General features: G+C 34.5%; 1 protein-coding gene across 4 annotated transcripts in view; it reads left to right on the top strand.

The window, feature by feature from the left end:
• CWC27 (CWC27 spliceosome associated cyclophilin) overlaps positions 1 to 19,919 on the top strand; it is a 213,946-nt gene that overhangs the window by 117,779 nt on the left and 76,248 nt on the right. For all 4 annotated transcript variants that reach the window (XM_073235715.1, XM_037013614.2, XM_037013611.2 and 1 more), the window contains exon 11: positions 771 to 871. In XM_073235715.1, coding sequence (XP_073091816.1) covers positions 771 to 871 — 101 coding nt within the window. The remainder of the gene's footprint in view (positions 1 to 770; positions 872 to 19,919) is intronic.

The raw sequence follows: 19,919 nt of genomic DNA, 5'->3' as shown, positions 1-19,919 counted from the left end.
TCTAGAGTGCGGTGCCTGCTTAGCTTTACAGTGTTCTCTGACTATCCCTGGACCACAGTAGCTTTTATTGAAAACAGAGTGGATGCTTGACATTCATAGATAGAAAACACCTAGTTTTGACTATTCACAAGTGACCCTAAGAATTCATAACATGAGTATTTAATAGTTTTTTTCTAAGACATGAATTTGAATCTCCTACCCAAAAACTGCTTGTAGAAACTAATTAGTTAACTATTGACTAATGAAGTGAACATTTACATCTCAGTTCGCCTTTAATGTATGATTATATTAATCATCAGAATACCTGAACCTGGTAGGTTTCACAGAAGAGGAAATTATTTACCATACTGTGGTATTAAATGGGTTAAAAATTTAATCGAGTTAAATTGAGCTTAAAAACATTCCTACACTGCAACTATCATGTAATAATTTGCTTAATAAATGGTAGTTACTGGTGCCAATTCAGGAATTCAAGTTTTGAAACTAGATCTTCTTGTGTATGCCCAGATTTAGTGAATAGTATTTATATTAAAAATTTTGTTGTGATTTCGGATCTCTATGAAACTGGAATGTTAAATTTGCAAGAGAATTAGAGGAAGACAGTGAGTCATTTATCTCTTATCCATTTGTTTCACATGCTTGCATATATTGCATTATTCTTTTTTTTTTTTTGCTCAGAGATTTAGTGTACCTGAAAACCAATAATTCAGTTTCTGCTAACTTTCTTTCTTAGTAGATTATATACTTTTATACCTGTTTTTGCTTTATAGTGAGGAGCTCAGAAAAGAAGCGAGACAATTAAAGCGGGAACTTTTAGCAGCAAAACAGAAAAAAGAAACTGCAGCAAAACAAGCAGAAAAAAGAAGCGAGGGTAAGCTGCTTATCAGGCTTGTATTTTCACTTGGTCCTCCTTTTTCCCTGGATCTCTCTTCCCTCCTTTCCTGCTCCCTCAGTTGAGTTTTGCTTTTTTTTAAATGCTTTCTTTGGATAGTTAGCCAATAAAATAAGTTTCCACCTAGGATTTTATCTAAGAAGTAAGTTCGATCAAACATGATCATCACTACTATTCCTAAAAAAGTTAATGAGAACTAACAGAGACTTGACATCAGTCAAAATTTAAATGTTGCCAAAACGTAAATATGCACATATCTAGAAGTGCACAAGAATCGAATGTTTTACATTGCATACTCTTTAAAACATTTTTAAATGTGTTTAGGCCCTGTGTATGTGACTTATGTAAACATTTGTGCATTGAATAGTATGATATACAAACACTTATTTTTTGTTTGTTGTTCTTACTTTTATGTTAAGACATAGAAAATCTTAAATATTGATAAAGGTGATCAAGAACTGATAAAAATGATACACTGCTATTTATACAGGTTAAATATGTTCTTTATTTCACTTCCTGGTGCATTATATCAGAGATAACAAGATGTCTTTTTTACTTTGTGAGTTTCACTTGGCTAAAGTAGTATCTGCAGGTTTGCTACACTGTAAAGTTACCCTTTTTTTCCTTTGAGATTAATATTTGGGAGGAGATACTTTAAGACTGTATAAATATCCTGTTTCTTTTCAAGCTTGCCCCCACTAATTTTAGCATCCATTGGTGGATCTTGACTGTAGGCAATAGTTCTTTTCTGTGGTGACTTTCTACTTCTGATTCCTACAACTTTTATTACTTGACATTCTTCTGCAAGAACTCTCTCTTCTGTTACGTATTTGTTTACTTGCTTATTTGTATCAATATGAGTTTGTGAATATTTATTCTATTCTGTATGTTGATAATCCCAAACTATTATTCCTTATTTTGTTTTCCAGTAAGTCAACAGTACCAGAATTGACCATTAGTAGGTCTTTCAGGTTGGCTCTGGTGTCCTTTCAACTTGCCCCCGACCTTGAGCACTTTGTTACATTCTGGCACAAGATGCTCCAGGTTGATCTTGTATTCCCTTCTCCAGATCTGAAATCAATCACTCCAAGGAACTCTGGTTTTATATTGTATTTAGAAACCAAGATCTGGCCACTAAGTCAGCAATTTTATTTTGATTATAATATTTTTGGAATGCTACTAGGAGCAATATTTTATTATCACCAACTGGTTAGAATGCTTACCAAAATTTGGCTTTGGCCCCTATCTATGATGCATTATGAATTACCTTTTCCTTGGAATTGCTATTTCCTCTAAACTTATTTTGATCTTTTAAAATTGACAGCATTGCTGATGTTAGAAAATTGTTCATTCTTAAAGAAAGGTTTGTGAATTTCCATGAACAGTAAATTATATTTGAAATATCCATGTTCCTATGTAGCTTTTAAATGTAGTAGTCCTTCTTTCCCCATGATTAAAAATGCTACCATGAGCTATCTCACTACGTTATGGGAAAAAGTAGATTTTAGGCATCCTTGAATGTATGTCAGAACTTAGCCTGTCTTCACACACAACAGGTACTGCATTGTTAGAACTACATTAAGTCTGGGAACAGATCCAAAAGTTCTCATATGTATTTGCATAGTAAGATCATGTGAAAAGAAGTTAGGAAATGTTATTTGACCTTGGCTTTGTAACTTCATGCATAAGTTGAACCTACTTAGGAAAGATTTGTTGACTGAATCATATGGCTACATATCTGGCTTTTATGAAGTATTTTAGTATAAGACTAAATTATCTGAGTATTGTGGCAATTCTGGATGATTTGGACTTTTTGAAAATTATATGCTATAGCTATCAATTTAATTTTCCAATTAACTTAGAGGCAGATAACCAGTATTAAAAAGAGCCTTTTAGATATTTTGCTGTGTAGTAATTTGTTGTGTAATATAGACCTGTCTTCCATATGAATTTCCATCTGGATGCATGTATGTACCACATATGTTAATATAGAGAGACTGAAAATACTTTAATTTTGATATTTTTAATGGTATTTTTGATAATAATACTAGATATTCATTATAGGTAATACTAATGGTTATAAGAATACTTTGGAATATTGCATCTTCTCAAAAAATGAAGAAGAATGTATTAAGATTCTAGTTATTAGAATTTAAGCCTATGTGAGTCAGTTTTCCTGTCATAAATCCAGGGATTAAACTGCCTTGTGCACCCCTCAAGGTTCTTGTAAGAAGTAAATTAGACAATGAGAAAACCTTTAATAAATTTACAGTGTTATATAAAAATAACTTTAAGTTTGCGTGGAGAAAAGTATAGCTATTCCTGGTTCCATTTTGTTTCCCACCTACATACTACAAATTGAAAATAAAAGTTTAATTGCATAAATTGCAATTACAGCCTGTAATCAATATGGCTATATATAAATGTGACAAGTAAAATTTCTTTTCATGTGTTTTCACATTTGCATTTCTATAATCATATCCTTTGCTAAAAGGGGTACATATGTGAACTTGTATATATTCTTAAGTAAAACTTCCAGTAGTATTATCTCCTGATTTTATGAATTCATCTGGCGAGTCTAACACTTTCTGACTGCTGCCTCCTCATTTTAGAATTTAATGTATTATCCTCAGATTAGAAGCTCTTGGGAAGAAACCCATACAGACAAGAAGGCTTTGTGTTCTAATGCCCATGCATTAACATACCTAGTCTTGTCCTTGCAGGAATGCACATCTCCAGTTTAGCATTTAGCCTGGTGCTCTTCTTACAGGCATGATACTTTCTTCAGGGCTTCTGTCCTCTTAGGAACTCACCTTTGATCAGGGAATAATCCTCCTTTGTTTTTATAATCTTTACTCAATTTCCTAGGCTAGATCCTTAGCCAGATTTGTATAGACTATTAGGAATGTATATTCTAACCCTAGTTCTACTTCTAAATCTATTCTATCATCTTAGGCAAGTTACTTTAAAATCAGGACCCATCTATTTCTCCATATGTAAACTTAAAAACAAATAATATCTGTTATTCCTATTATTTAATGCTTTACTTATTTAAAAATATGATTTAAAATATAATATTGTTAAAAATATTTTTAATACTTTTTATTAACTCCTTCAGTTCAGTTATGACAGAAAATAAAATAATTAAGTCACTTGAAAGAAAGATCTCCTACATTTACATCAGTAACTACTTTGGGCCTCTTACGATGGAACAGTCCTATATTCGCTGTTGTTTGAAGTTGGCTCACCATGATGGTAGTGCCATGCGTGTACGCACATGTCTGAAAGTATCCGAACATGAACAGCTCTTTCTATGTACCAGTTATGCCTCAACCAAGCTGCTCCACAAAAAGGCTGTTTACTCTAAAACCCAAAACCTCTTAACATCTTAAATCTCTGTCCTAGTAAGAAACACATATTTACAATTTATTCAATTTATTTACAATGCATTTTTTTTTCAACTTGAAAGCTCAAATTTACCCAAGTAGCACTTTCATCTGGAACAAAAGAACCTGGAGGATATTTTTAGTCATAGTCCTGGTCACAGAAAATGCATCCGCTCTGCTGATTTCAAGCTGCAGATCTACTTTGGGGAATATGCTGTGGGGTTTGAGAGGTTTTTCTTACCAGCCTCACACATGTGAAGCTGCCTGCAGCTTCTGATAAACAGATGATTACTATTAGGACTGTCGTTTTTTATACCAGTATTTCTGCTTCGGGTGTTCCTCCTGCTCATGAGGGCTTGAAAAAAGTTTTAAGAATTCAGAGTTCTTAACTCAGGTTAAGAATCTAATCAGATCAGAGATTCTCAATTTCTTCTTCCTTTTGTTGCCCTTCTCAGGCCCTGTGAGTTCATCATATTCCCCCACTTTAACATACACACGTTCTCTTTCCTGATTGGACTTTGCTATCCCCTATTAATCTTTTTAACCAGTGAAAAACAAAGTTTCTCTTAAGTAGTAAAAATATATATGGGACCATCCATTTTTTTCTTCAGTCTTCCCAGACAAGTTTAAGATCTGCTCTTCCTGATAGTATAATGATATTGTCAGATAAAAAATATAATTATACCTCTATATAAAAGAAAGATATTACATAAATATAACTTCATAATTTTTGCCATTTATTTACATTTAAAGCCTTCAGTAAATGAAAGAAATAGAATGTCATGGAATAAAACCATTATTTTAGTTGTATAACTAGAATTTTGTATGATTCCATGAAATTTGACTCTAAAATTCAAAACAGTTAAATTTCTTGGTAGACTACAGAATCCTCAGTAGGTTCTAACACCCCAACTTAGGTAGACAAGGAATATGATGTTTTACTTTAGATACCAGCAATGTCAAAAGAGATGTACTGCAGGCCAATCATGTTTACAAACTGGGAGCCTCTTTAGTCCCACTGTAAATCATCCAGGCCTGTGGATAGAATTTTTTTTTTGGAGGCGAGTAATAAATTTTGAATAAGATTGATAGTTAATTTGAGATAGAGTTGGTTTCCTGTGTTGGCTCTGTCAAGGTCTTTAATAAACTATATAATCCTTTTTATTAAATTATGTCCCTAGGTTCTTTCCAGGTTTCTTTAAGTTTCATCATGTCAAAACTAGTACTAAACCGAACATACTCATGTAGAGATACAGGTTTGGATATATTCTCTAATCAGCTTTAGGGAGATAAGGTGTCAGACCCCATTTTCGGAGTTCTGAACATACAATACCTGCACTCTGACTAGTGCCAGGAATTAGAGGAAAGGCAATATGAGCTTGTAAGTCAAAAAAGATTTTTTAAAACCTCTTCGTGAAACAAATCCCTGGGGTGCTTAGTACCTCTTGAATTGCACTGGGCCATTTCACTCTTCTTCCAACTATCTTTTTCATATTGCATACGTCAGACTAAGACCCTTAAGCTTGATAGGTTCTGAAAGGATATCGCTTTTTGACTACTCTTCATCCATTTAACATTTAATGTTAAACTAACTTAATCTTAGTTTCTATAAGAAACAGAAACTCTTGGATGTTAGCTCTGTGTTGTAGATTAATTCCTCTCATCGAGCACACTAGTCCTTTTTCCCAAAGCAGTTAACTTACTTCAGGTACTCTTGAGTCATCATTTTTTTTTCTTGGAAACTAGAAATATCAGATCTGTTTTCTCACAGTCTACTCTTAATCTAGGTGCTAATGTTAATTATATGGAAGAGTGAGTGTGTATTTGTACTTGATTCATAGAAAGCATCTCAAACCAGCCATCAGTATACTTAGGGCATGATACTGACATATTGATTATCTGGTACTAAGTTCAAAACAGATTAAAGAATAATAAAAGTGAGGGAGAGTATACTTTAAAAGGGCAAAGTTCATTGTATATAAAATATATCTCAAGAATGAAAAAATAAATAAATAAATAAATAAGCAAAGGAAAAGCCAGGGTAGGAGCTGGCCCCTGGATCTTGCTAGCACACTATTTTACTGGGCTAAAAATATTTTAAAATTTCAAAAAGTGAGAGAGAAAGGCACTGCTGGGGACATCCATTCTAACGGCAGCAAGAGGTAACAGCTCACAACTTTACACTAAGGAAGCACAGAAACATAGTAGTGGCATATTATGGGTACCTTTGTTATAGATAATTATAAATACTCTGACAGAATGTCGGTATTAAAGTTATTGAAACTTATTGTAATGACACTGATTCATTAAGACCAGTTTAAATCTATTATTGTTTAGTAAGGTAGAGAACAGGCAATGATTCTAACCTAACTGGTAAAAAAACAATTTTTAATTATTTTTATTAAATTAGTTATTTAAAGATTGGATTCTCTTATATATCTGACATATTCAATTATATGGAACACTCATTTCCTGGAAGTCCTGGAAAAGTAAAGTTTCTGTCTGTAGCCAGGATAATGAATTTTTCAAGTGAAATTTTATTGCATGCATATTACTACCTTCATGTGCCTGAAAGAATTCTGTATTTTCAACACTATGCCTTCAACAATACAACTCTTAAAAGTATTAAAGCCTTTTAAAAGTAAGTATATAGCAAATGTAAACACATACATACTCTCACAATTAGATCAAGAATTTAATCATTTGGTAAAATGAATAAGAGATGATCATCTTTTATTAGAGAGTCCATAAAGTACTTTGTTCCTCTTTCAGACCATCCACCTCAAACTTTCCCATTACCCATCATGAACAAATCTCATTGAGCTTTATTTGAGAAACATATATTATGGACATATTTAATTTTTATGTGGAATGAAAAATGAACTCTTAACAATATGGCATATTTTTATAATTCTTGAATTCTGTGTCATCTTACAGATCTCCTAGTGGTTACTTAGGACTCATCTATTGCTATTTTTAAGAACCAGTCCTTTAAGGGTATGTCTTTGCAGCCCTCCATTGTCTTAGAAGAGTTTTCAAATAAGCATTCTTTCTGCCTGGTGAGTCCATTGTAGGAAATTTGACATGAGCCTTTAGCTATATTATTAGTAATGCACTTTGAATCTTTCTGTTGTTAATTTTGTTGCCATTCCTAACCCAGTAAGAATAGTTTTATTAATTGATACAGGTAAGTATTAATCTTTGGCCATAACCATTTCTTTAAAAATAAAGGTGTATTATTTTTTCCAGTTATAGAAGTAATATATGTCCTTTGCAAAAATATCAGAAATGTAGAAAGCATAAAGAATAAAAAGACAGATGCTCCATAATACTAATGCCAAAGACAACCATGGTTAACTTTGTCATGTTTGTTTTTCTGGACTTTTTTTATCTTCATGCCAGAAACACACACATGTGTAATATTACCATCATCTTATTATATTATTACCTTGTTTGTAATATGTTTTTTTAAAAACTTTCCAAGTGAAATTGACCAATAACTGTTAGTGGACAATTTGATTTTAGGGGTATTTCTCCCTGTTAATTTTCTCATATCAGAGTGAAATATAGAAAAGAGTGGATATAAACACTGTATAAATGTAACTGAGAAATGAGAAATTCCCACTATTTTCAGCTCTAGGATTTAGATGATGTCAGGGTTGACACCCAGGGACTCCGTCTCCATTGCCAACAGTAATTATTTATACCACTCATGAATTAAAACAAAACAATAAAGAATACTGATTGACATTGTCAGGTAGCCTACCACCTCTTCATTTCTCAAGTGGCCACTGATAAATCTGCAATGAAACATTATAATTAGTTTAGATATTTAGAGCCAGAATTGAAATAATTACAAATATGTCCACTTGAGAAAGTAAAAGAGGTGAGGGATGTGTATGTGCACGTGCACAGGTTGTGTTTTGGTTTTAGTACTTAGATTGTTTCAAGGGGGAACTAATATCATCATTAAAAGTTTGTTTATAACCAGCATTCCCATTTGGGAATGGAATTGTTGACTATTCCAGACTACTGTCAAGACCTTATTTTAAGTAAGATGTTTTTCTTTAATGTGACATTTTTTGAGGTTTTGCCAAAAATTACATCAAACATATAATTCAGTTGAGGGCTGAGTTTCTTTAGCATCTTGCAGCACTTAATCAAATTTGAAAAAGATATTCTTTTCACAACTTTAAAGTGTAAACCTGTGAGTATGTTACATTAAAACTTACTTTGGATAGTTTAATCTGTGTGGTATTAGGTTGATTTTATTAATGATTAATGCAAGTATGCTGACAGTTTTAAGTGCTTATATTTTCAAAATTTTTCACATAAACTCCTGGCAGATGTTACGCATGAAGCTTTTCATTATTAGCAGTTTTTCATGCAAAAACCAGATAATCCCTAAATTAAATTAATGGCTACATTAAAGAATTTGACATGCCAGAAAGAACAAAGAGAATAATGAAGTTCTCAGAGGTAAAAAGATTTCAAAACATTAAGAATCATTAAGAACTATTTTGAAGTACACAAGTAGTTTATGTTGATTTTTCTTTAAATGACCACACCAAAGTGTAAGTGTATTTAAAACATTATGCTGCAGCATGGTTAAAATGTGAAAGTAGGCTAGCCTTAAGGAATGTCTTGAACATCAGAAACTCCAGGCTCGATTATACTCTATATACGCTGTGTACTCAGTGCAGTCATCGCAGTTTGGGCTCTGAAAGGCGCATCCAGCCCTACTTCTCCATTCTATGCATGGGCAACCAAATGCCAGCCAATTAAAGAGCTTACCCAGAATCACACAGCAGACTCAGGTCCTCTGGCTTCCAGTACAGTGCTTGCTCAACAATACCCTTCTTCAGTTTGACCCAACAGTCTGAAAAATTTTATTGGTATTTATTAAAATCCACTTTGGTTTTGGTGAGAATAATTTCCTCTAAAACCCCCTCAACAAACCTGGAGTCCTTTAAAGAGCATAGTATTATACTTGGTGTGTCTTTTCAAAGAACTAAGCATGTAATTTTGGAATGAATAACAAAAATTTATATGTTAAAGAAAATGTCAGTTTCTGGCAACATGGCAGACTAGGAGTCCAAACCAGTCCTTCCAGTGGAAACAACTAAAAATGTTGAATATAATATAAAAACATCTCCTTATATGCTCCTATGAACTTGCCAAAGAAACAAGGAAATACTCAAACCAGGGAATAAATAAAGGTGTGCAGTAAGAGACATAAGTGGAGCATGAGCTCTAACTTTAACCCTAAAGATACTTGTTAAACTAGATGAACTGGAGCATTGGTTTTGTTTTGGTTTTTTAATCTTACAAAGAGAATGTAAAACCTAAGGTATTACCAAGGTAGGGGGTATCTAATAGAAGATTATCCCATATAGCTGGGGGTCCAAAGGAACTCATCATTAGTGTCGGGGAGAATCAGAAATAAGCATAGTCATCTCACCCCCATTAGAGGACAAGGAAAACTGTACATCTTGAACCATGGCACAGGACATTTTGGGGCAAGAGCATTATTTCCTCTAGCTATAAGGCAGCCTTCCCATCAGTTTGGAGCCCCAATTTATGCAGCCTAAGTGACCTCAGAATCATCCAGCTAAGAGTTTAAGTTTTGCCCCCAGAAGTCTAATACAAGCACACATAAATTCAGGAAGAACCTGCTTTCATTCTCTATCCTCAAACAAAGTTCAAAAGAAAATGAGTAGTTTGGAATGAAAACACATACACACATACACAGACACACACACACACACACACAAACAGAATCCAGATATCTGATGAAAAGCTAATAGAAACAACAGAATCAGACTCATATATTCTTCAGATTTTATTCAGATACTAAATGTTAAATAGTTTTATGTAATATATTTCAAGAAATGATGTTTTAAAATGTATTAAAGCAGATTTTAAAACAAAGGATATCTAGAAATGAAAAATATAATAGTTGACATCAAAAATACAATAGATTTTATAGCAAATTAGACACAGCAAAAAAAAAAGCACTAGTGGACTGGAAGAATTGAAAAAATTATATAGAATTCAACTCAAAAAGAAATAGGAGACCTGGAAAAAGAGAAAAAAGATCTAATGTCTAATCCAGGAGAAGATCAAAGGGCACATAAAGGCAATATTTGAAAAGATCATGGCTGAAAATATAACTAATGAAAGACCAATTTACAGAGTAAAAGAGTGAACAAAACAAAAAAACTGTAAGAGTATAAATAAAAATAAATCCAGATGTAGACACATCATGATAATACTTCAGAGCACTCAACAGAGAGATTTTTAAAAGCAGAGAGAGAAGACATTACCTTTAAAACAGCAAGAGCTGATTTCTCAATAGCAGCAAGTGAGGACATAAGACAGAGTATTATCTTCAGTGTACTGAAGGAAAGTATTCCTCAAACAAACAAAAACTGAGGGACTTTGCAACCTGCATACCTTCACTAAAGGAAATTCTGGAGGACAAAGTTCAGGCAAAAGGTAAATGTGCCCATACGGGAGATCTATGATGCAAAGAGAAAGGGACATAGAAAGTAATAAATATGTGAGTAAGTCTAAATGAACACTGGATGACTAAAATAACAAGAATGTTAATTGTGTTAAAGATAAAATACATAACAATTGTATATAATTTTGAAAAGCAGATGAAGTTTGGGACAGTATTCTATGGTCCTTATTGCTGGAAGAAGATAAAGATACAAGTTAATTTTAGACTTCAATTCATTAAATATCCATTTTAGTATTTTTGAGAAAACTACTAAAAGGTTAGGAAAGGTCATAACTTTCAAACTAGTAGAAGATAGAATTATAGGGGAAAAAATCAATCTGAAAGGAGAGAAAAAGAAATGTAGACTGAACAGGACTTTAAAAATAATAGCACAAAATAAGTTAAGAGAAATTAGATACAGATGTATCAGTAGTTATATTGAAATAATGCGAAAGTCAAGTGCTTCACTTAAAAGGCCAAGATTGTCAAACTGGGGTGAAAAAGAAATTCGATCGTATGCTGCTTAAGTGTGAAAACATCTTAAATATATTGGACAATCAAATTTTTAAGGCATTATTATGCCTTAAAAATGTATTATGGATAAAGAAGGTCTTTACCTAATGAAAACAGTTTCAATTTACTAGGGAAATTGAACAGTCCTAAACCTGAATGGACCTAATAACATAGATTCAAAATGTATGAAGCAAAAAACTGATAGATTTATATAAGAAGTAAATAAGTCCATCATAATGAGAGATCTTAAAACAATTTTCTCAGTAACTAATTAAAGAAGTATATAAAAAATTTAATACTCTATGGACAGTCTGGACCACACAATTAACATGCTTGATACTTAATATATTGCACATAAAGAGAGCATTGCACTTAGCAGCTTCAGAATACAACTCTTTTCCAGCACTCTTGAAACATTTATGAAAGTGACTGCATGGTAGTCCATAGAGTTTGAAAATTTTCAGGAGATTGTTTTCAGACTATCTTCTCTGACAAAATAAAATTGTAAGAACTAACAACTGATTTTAAACAATTACTAATTTCCAAATATGTTGGTGTGGCTTTAGCAGTACCTAGAAGGAAAATTAGAGCTTTAGATGCTTATATTCCAAAAAATTACTATAAATGTCTCCCTGTAAAGAAGCTTAAAAAAAAAATTAACCCAGTAATACAAAGGAAATAATAAACAGGAATCAGTAAAATAGAAAACAGTTGTTAGAATGGGGTTACAATAATTAAAATGACCAGTAATATAACTTAGTCTTTTACACATAGTAGATAACCAGAAAATTGATTTGACTTTGTTGTATTAGACATTTGTCACTTATTCTTTCCCTGATATCCTTCCAATCCAGAGTAAGTAATCACTGTTAGCACAAGGAGTGCCATAAAGGAAGTTTTCTATTAATAGTGCTAGTTTTACTAGGCACAAAACAAATTGCTATTAAAGAGAGAGCAGGAGGGAGAAGCAGACAGAGACTCAAAAGTATAATGTTTAAATGAGATTGGGGATTATCTCTCCTATGGGAAACAGCCCATGGTTGAACCCTTGAGGGCTAGAAGGTCATTCAAGGGCCCAAGTTTCTTTCATTCTGTTTTTCTGCCATCTCCTAGGATATTTTCATTGTCCACAAGATTGAACCCCACCCAGCTTGATATATGTGTTCCAGCAAGAGGAAAGGAGAAAGATTAAGTACCAGATAAGTGGCTTCACCTTGAAGATGGCCCAGAAGTTGCACACAGCACTTTTACTTGTATTATCCTGAAAACATATGGCCATACCTAGCTGCAAGAAAGGCTAGACTACATTTGTGTGGCCAAGTGCCTGGCTGAAACTTAGTGTCAAGGGTGGGAAGGGAAAGCTGGTTCTCACTGAAAGGAAAAAGGGGAGAATGAATTCAGGAGAAAATTGGCAGATCTTTTCCATAATATGAACAAAGGCCTAGGAAGAAGCAAAGAGGCAGTAGCACATTTGGTCAGGAAAATCTTGACAAGTACCTATGCCAGGTTTTCAGAGATGAGTAAGATTTCACTGCAAAATGGAAAGCAACAAATAGAGCAATAAAAGGATAGTACCCTGCAGGCAGGAGTCATAGGTGACTCATCTCTGTATACCTGGTTCTTGACACAGTGACTGGCAAAATAATAGGCATTCAACACATTTTGCTGAAAGAATGAAAGAGTTTTTGTTTAAATGGATAATTATGTAGTTTATAAGCTTACGGGGAAAAAGGAAATAAGAAAGAAGGAAACTCAAGATAAATTTTTTCAGCATGAGTCCATAGTAAAATAAAGAGTATATGTGAACGAATAGTGAACAAAGTAATTTCAGATAATAAGGGTGATGAAAATAACAAAACAGGACAATGTGACATAGTGACTGGAGGACTACTTTAAGTTGGGTGAGTATCAGGGCCTAGCCAAGAGACAGAACCCACAAACAGTAATTAGAACAAGAAAAAAGAAAAATGTAACAGCCTTATTGAAGAATAATTTAAAGTGAACAATTTGACATGTTTTGACAAATGTATACAGCTGTGGAACCTTCACCACAATCAAGATAGCGAACATATTCCTCAAGGTCCAACATGTTCTCATGCCCCTTAGTAATCCCCTCTCCTATCCACAGGCAACCACTCAAGTTCTTTTTATCAAACAAGTTTTATATAAAGCAGTTTGTATTTTTCTAAAATTTTATTTAGAATCAGATACTAGATGTACTCTTTTAAAATATTTTTTTAAACCAGGAGAATGCTACAGTTTCTTTTGTTGGCAGATAACATTACAGGATTACAATTTTTGAACACCAGTGAGGTAGCATACTTAAGAGCGTAGACTTTGAAGTCAGAAAAGTCTAAGCTTGAGTCTTAGCTCTTGCACTGATACCTGTATGCTTTTGGATAAACTACATAATGTGTCTATGTATTTCTTAAGGTTCTTGGTCACAACCAACTACAATTTAAACCACAGGATAGGATACTGAGATTGCCTGCAGAATGGAATGAAGCACTGAATAGCCATGCTTCAGGAGGGGCAGGAAAACCAAAGGCCTTGGATGCCAGAGCTCTTGGACTCTTTCCAGGATCTCTATTATCAGTCAGTTCATTCTAGCATCTTTCTAGCTTCCTTGATCACCCAGCACCCAGGAGATAAACCCTGATTGATCATGTGTCACTCTGTCATTAGGGGCAGAATCTGTTATCAGAAGAGGGGTCAGAAACACACTAGGCAAACAAAAACCTACCTACAACACTTGTCCTCTCTGGGCCTCAGTGTCCTTATCTATGAAATGGGAATGTTCATTTTGTTTATTGTAAGGATTAAGTATATAAAGTGTACAGTACCTAAAATACATGGTAGCCTCAGCTGGAAGACATGATAGTGGCTTGTGCTGACCAGTACTCTGTGTGGGAAGGTGATCCTCAGGTTCAGGATGTCAAGCAGTATTTTTGGAGAGTTGATAGGTCTGTTCTCCCCTTTTCACTATGAGTTGGCTAAACAGATAGCCAAAGTCCCGGTGTAGCTGTAATGCTTATGTTCTCATTCCTCAGGAAAGCTGCCTTTGTTCCCTCATAACTATGATTTGGTGCTGGGAAATCAATTTGGCAGTGTTTTGTGATGTCCAGCTCTAATTCCACCTATATGCCTAACCAAGGTGCTGCCCATCTTCTGTAATCCCCTGCATGATTTTGTTACTGGAAGAGACAACACTGAGGTACTACAGTCTTTTCCTATTAGTTGGCATATTTCCTTTTTCAAATAGGTAATCTGGTATTGTCTTCTTCATATGCATTATTACATTGACCTCAAATGCTTCCAAAACCTGAATTCTGTTAGTTCTGTCATAGAAGGAACAGAGGCCCTGAATCTGATGTTTTGGTTAATTTTACATGTCAACTTGACTGGGCCACAGGGTGCCCAGATATCTGTTCAAACATTATTCTGGGTGTCATCTGTGAGGGTGTTCTGAATGAGATTCACAACCGAATCAATAGACTGAGTAAAGCAGATTGCCCTCCCTGGTATAGATGGCTCCCATCCATTCCGTTCAAGGCTTGACCTGAGTGAAGATGCTAGCCTCCCTGAGAGTAAGAAGAAACTCCTGCCTGGCTGCCTTGAGTTGGGTCATCAGTGTTTTCCTGCCTTCAGAACCAAACTGAAACATCAGACTTTCTTGGGTTTCAAACCTGTGGCTTTCATATTAGAACTTTAATCATGAGCTGTTCCTCATTCTCAGACCTTCAGATTTGGACTGGATCTCTAGCTTGCCAACTGAAGATTCAGGATTTCTTAACCTCCATAATCTCGTGAGCCAATTCCTTATAATAAATTTCTTTCTACATATATACACATCATACTGGTTCTGTTTCTCTGGAGAATTCTGACCAATATACCCAGTGAATTCAAAACAGAACAACCTTTTTATTTTTCCAGCTAAGTGTTTGTTTTTCAGCATCCTAGTCTCAGTCCAAAAAGGAAGAGAGGGGAGCAGAAGTCTTTTAAAAAATATAGTCCCCCCAAAATATATTAAATCAATGACAATTTAGGATCCTGGATGTGGTTGGCAGTTGGAAAACAGACCTCTACCCAAACAAAAAGCACTATAGAAAATGAAGTTCTTGATTTAGCAGATGATACTCATTTTTTTTATCCTGAAGGTATCTATATATTATTCTAATAAGACACATAAAATGAGAATAAGACCACTTGATATAAATATATTTTTTGAATTTAGCAAGTGTAATATCATCTTACCTTGGATCTTTTCTGCTTGTTTCTTCATGGTTTCAGTTAATAATGTCTTTCACTTCCTTTCTTAGATGGTTGTGTAATGTTACGGCTGTGTTCCACAGATATCTACCATATTCCTGTCCACTTCTCTACCCACTCACCCCACCTCCTTCCCTCAGTGGTTGCATATTGAACATGAGCGAAGTCATTCTTCCAGGGTTTGTAAAGCCCTTTGAGATTATTGAAAATGAATGGTGTTATATAAATGTCAGATTGTTTCATAACAGTTCTTAAAACAATGAGATAATGTCTGTTAAAGGATCTTAAGTTCCATGGAGAAATGCAGGGCATAAAAACAAGTCTTTTTTTAAATGCTATATCCATATATTTTTGCTGTACAATTTAAGACATTATTATGTCCCTTAAAGATATAAATGTTTGAGAGTGTGTGTGTATATGTGTGTTTACATCCATGTGCATGTATGTGTGCATGCTGCTGACTATATAGAAATAAAAAACTAGATTTTGTTGCTTCATTTTGTCATTTGGGTCCAGTTAACTTGTCATAATTTAGCCAGAGTAAAATTACAAATCTAAAGCAATCTCTTTTTAGGATTAAATATAGTCTTTATCTCTTAATTTGTACTTGGGTAGTATTTTGTCCTATGCTTGCACAATGCTGGATCTTTTTTCTGCATATGTAATGATTTAGTGAGTTTCATAAAGACTTCAGTGAAGTCACTTATTTAAAATGATTCCCAAGTCCCTTTTTCCTGAGCATCAGGCCCACATTTCCAACTCTTCTTTTTAAACTTAAAAAGCTTACTTAAAACTAATAGTGATGAGATTTAAGTGTACTTTCTTCCCCTCAAAAACAAGCCCCAAAGTTAATTTTCCTATTACTATTACTAATGGCACCACTGCTCTTCCAGTCAGCCAAGTTAAAATTTTAGTATCATTTTTGTCTATTCTACATCTTCACTAACCCAGAGGCAAACCTATATATTTTTACCTGTCCTTTCCTTTCTGTTACCTCATCCATTGCTCTAGGTGTTCCTCTCACTACCTCTTCCTAAAATATTGTAGGTAATTCCATATTGGTTTCCTTGTCTCTAGTGTTGCCTAATTCCGGTTAGCGCTGCACTTGTGGAGTTAAGACACCTAGACCTGGGTTTTAATCCTAGCTTCATCTCATACTAGTTGTTTCCCTTAGGAGACTTAAACTCTCTGAATCTCAGTTTATTTTCCTTGAAAATAACATCTCATAGGTTACTTCACTGTGATAATTCACTAAGATGATGTATTGTTCTGGTCTGTTCTGTATTGGTTTCATTGACTGAGAACCGTTCAAGCTAGCTCAAGTAAAGGGGATATTCTCATAGCACACAGTAGGATTTCATGAGTACCCAAAGACAGGAGCCAGAGTAGAAATAAAGAATGTGATCAGAAACTGAGGCTGTTCTCCTTCCAAAGCTAAGTAATCTGCTTCTCCCTTTATACCTCTGCCACTTTCTTCATATCTGCCTTCTACTCTTCTTTTTATGGAGCTTTCTAGTTTTAGAATTTTGTGTTGTGCATGGTTACAAATAACCATACTGACTCTGAATGTGAACATCTATTTGCTTATCACCAACTGGCTCATTTCAAAGAAAGGAATCTGATTGATGTATCTCATGTTTTGATTGCTCACAAGGGACTATGACTTGTGTAGCTATACACGGCTTATATGCCACCCCTAACCTCACCTTCTGAGGCTAACAGAAAGTGTAGTTTGTGGGTAAGAAATATGCCATTAGAATTGGGTATAGACAACTGGTAATGATGAGCATCAGTAGAAATTTTATGTAGAGTACTTAGCATAGTGTTCAATGAGTAGTAGTTATTAAAAGCTCTACTTGGCCAGTCATAATTCACATGCCATTTCTCAAGCCAGAGGTAGAGTCAGCACCATCACAGTCACATAGACTCAGGCGTACAGAGAGAGGTGTGCCCACCACAATGGTAATACCAGCCACACATTAATGTCCAGAGGGTTAAGTCAGATAAAGTAAGCAAAAACCTGTGTTCTGTGCCCATCTCTAGCAAATTATATGCAGGGTCTTCAAGATCTGCTATAATACATATTTCAAGTTCTTTTTTCCATTACTTTCCCAGACAAAGTCCTTACTCTCCCCAAACTGCCTTCATGAATTTTTGACTACACCCCACTCTTTCTTGTCTGTGTCATGTTGTTAATGCATTTCCATTTACCTGGACACCTTACACCATTTTAGTCTGTGGAATTTTGGTCCTTCATGTCCCATCTCAAACATCTCACCCCTTATTATTCTTTTCTGAACTCCCTTAGACACTATCTAAAATCCCACAAAAGATGTGGCTACTGATTCCTTCGACAGGTGAATCACCAATCTTCATTTCTAGCTCCAAGACTCAAACACATTTCAGAACACATTTACCTGGCTATCTCAGTAAATTTCTTACACTATTTACCACATTCTGCCTTGTTTTAATCTGATATGTCAATCTATGTCATATATTCTTAAGGCTTAAAATAATAGTTCATTGAATTAAACATTTCTAAATATACATACTTTATGAAACTTTAATCCATTAATTTTACTCAAGATAAAATTTTAATCTTACTCTTTTGACTCTAGTATATCTTAGATATTTAGTAATGATCTTGAAAACCACATACATAGCCAATCCTAGTAATCCACAATGCTATCACTGATATTATAAAAGCCTGTCTTTCCCAGGCTTCCTCTTTCCTTATATGAATTAAGATTCCATATTTGATTTTCTGTTCATCAATCCATATTTACTGAGTACATGCTCTATTCCAGGCATTACTTGAGGCACAGAGGGTAAAACAGAGAACAAACTGATGAAGTGTCTGTCCTCATGGGCTTAAATTCCAGTTGCACATGGGGTGGGTAGGGACAGGCAGTAAAAGAGTAAATAAATACAATGTTAGGTAATGACAATTCTACCAGTTTTAAGTTACCAGAAAGTCTATTTGTTTTTAAAGTATCTGTGTTGTAAGATGAGTGTGGAAAGGAAATTATTAAAAGACAGACTTCAAATAAAGGGAGGGAAAGAGCATATTATACTGCTTGCTTCCCAGAGTTATCCCAGAGAATGCCTATTCAGCTTCTTTAACTTTCTCACTTTTTAGTGAGTCTCTGAGCTGTGATTAGCCAGAATTTTATATCATGAGCAGTCAGCTTCCTTTGATTTGTTCTAAAAATCAAGAGGTATTCCTAAAAACTGTTTTTAAAGAATGATGAGTTTTGCTATATAATAGCAATGTTTATTGAACGTTAAACTTTAAGTCTGTTCATTCTGTTATGTACCTTAAGAGTTAATATTATTACTACTTTAAAATAACATGCAAATATAGTGTGTGCATATAATCACAAAAACATATACTTTTAATTCAGATTGAGCAAGTGCTGTATTTTTTAAAATTAAACTCTTAGTTGAGTTGATGTATCATTTGTAATTTTATGCAATAGTTTAAAATTTTTAGTTCAGCAATAGAAAAATGGCAACAGTTTCAGAACAGTTACATCATTTTTCAAAGCTGAAGAAATTCCAGTATAGAGATTGTCATGTTTATCTTTTTCACTCTGTACTGTGTTCTCTACATGGCCTCTCTGTTCCAAGCATTTTCCACAGTCCCTGCATCTCCAGTGCCAACCCTGCCTCTTTGCCCGAACCTTTCACAGATTACCTCATCTTTATTCTTTTGAAAAGACAATCTAATATGAGTTTCCTCAACTTTATTCCTCTCCACCACAGAATTTCTAACTCCCCCACACACATTTCTCCAGCCTATCTTTTGTCTCAGGACAAGGTGACCCTAGTTCTTTTAAGGCCGACCATCCCCACACCCCTCCCCACAGTCTTCAGGAACTCTTTCTTCTTGTTTTGGAAAAGTCTCTCTCCATATTCACTAACATTTTCACCTCTGTCTCACTGCTCGTTTCTCACCTGACCTTAAGGTAATATTTAAACCTTGTTTCTTCTGTGTGCCCCTTTCCAAATTCTGCCTTCCGATATTGACCTACTCATGAAAAGAGTTGTCTTGAAGCCTGCCTCTCCTTGTTCATAACTACTAATTATTTCTTTTTTTCTTTTTTTTTTTATTAAAGTACCATTGATATACACTCTTATAAAGGTTTTACATGAAAAACATTGTGGTTACTACGTTCACCCATATTATCAAGTCCCCCCCATACCCCACTGAACTCACTGTCCATCAGTGTAGTAAGATGCCACAGAGTCACTACTTGACTTCTCTGTGCTACACTTCCACAGGACCCCACACACACAATGTGTACTAATCATAATACCCCTCAAAATCCTTCTCCCTCCCTCCATATCCCCC

This window comes from Manis javanica, chromosome 1 (genome assembly GCF_040802235.1).
Source record: "Manis javanica isolate MJ-LG chromosome 1, MJ_LKY, whole genome shotgun sequence".
Lineage (NCBI taxonomy): Eukaryota > Metazoa > Chordata > Mammalia > Pholidota > Manidae > Manis > Manis javanica.
This window is presented reverse-complemented; position numbering and strand designations above follow the sequence as displayed.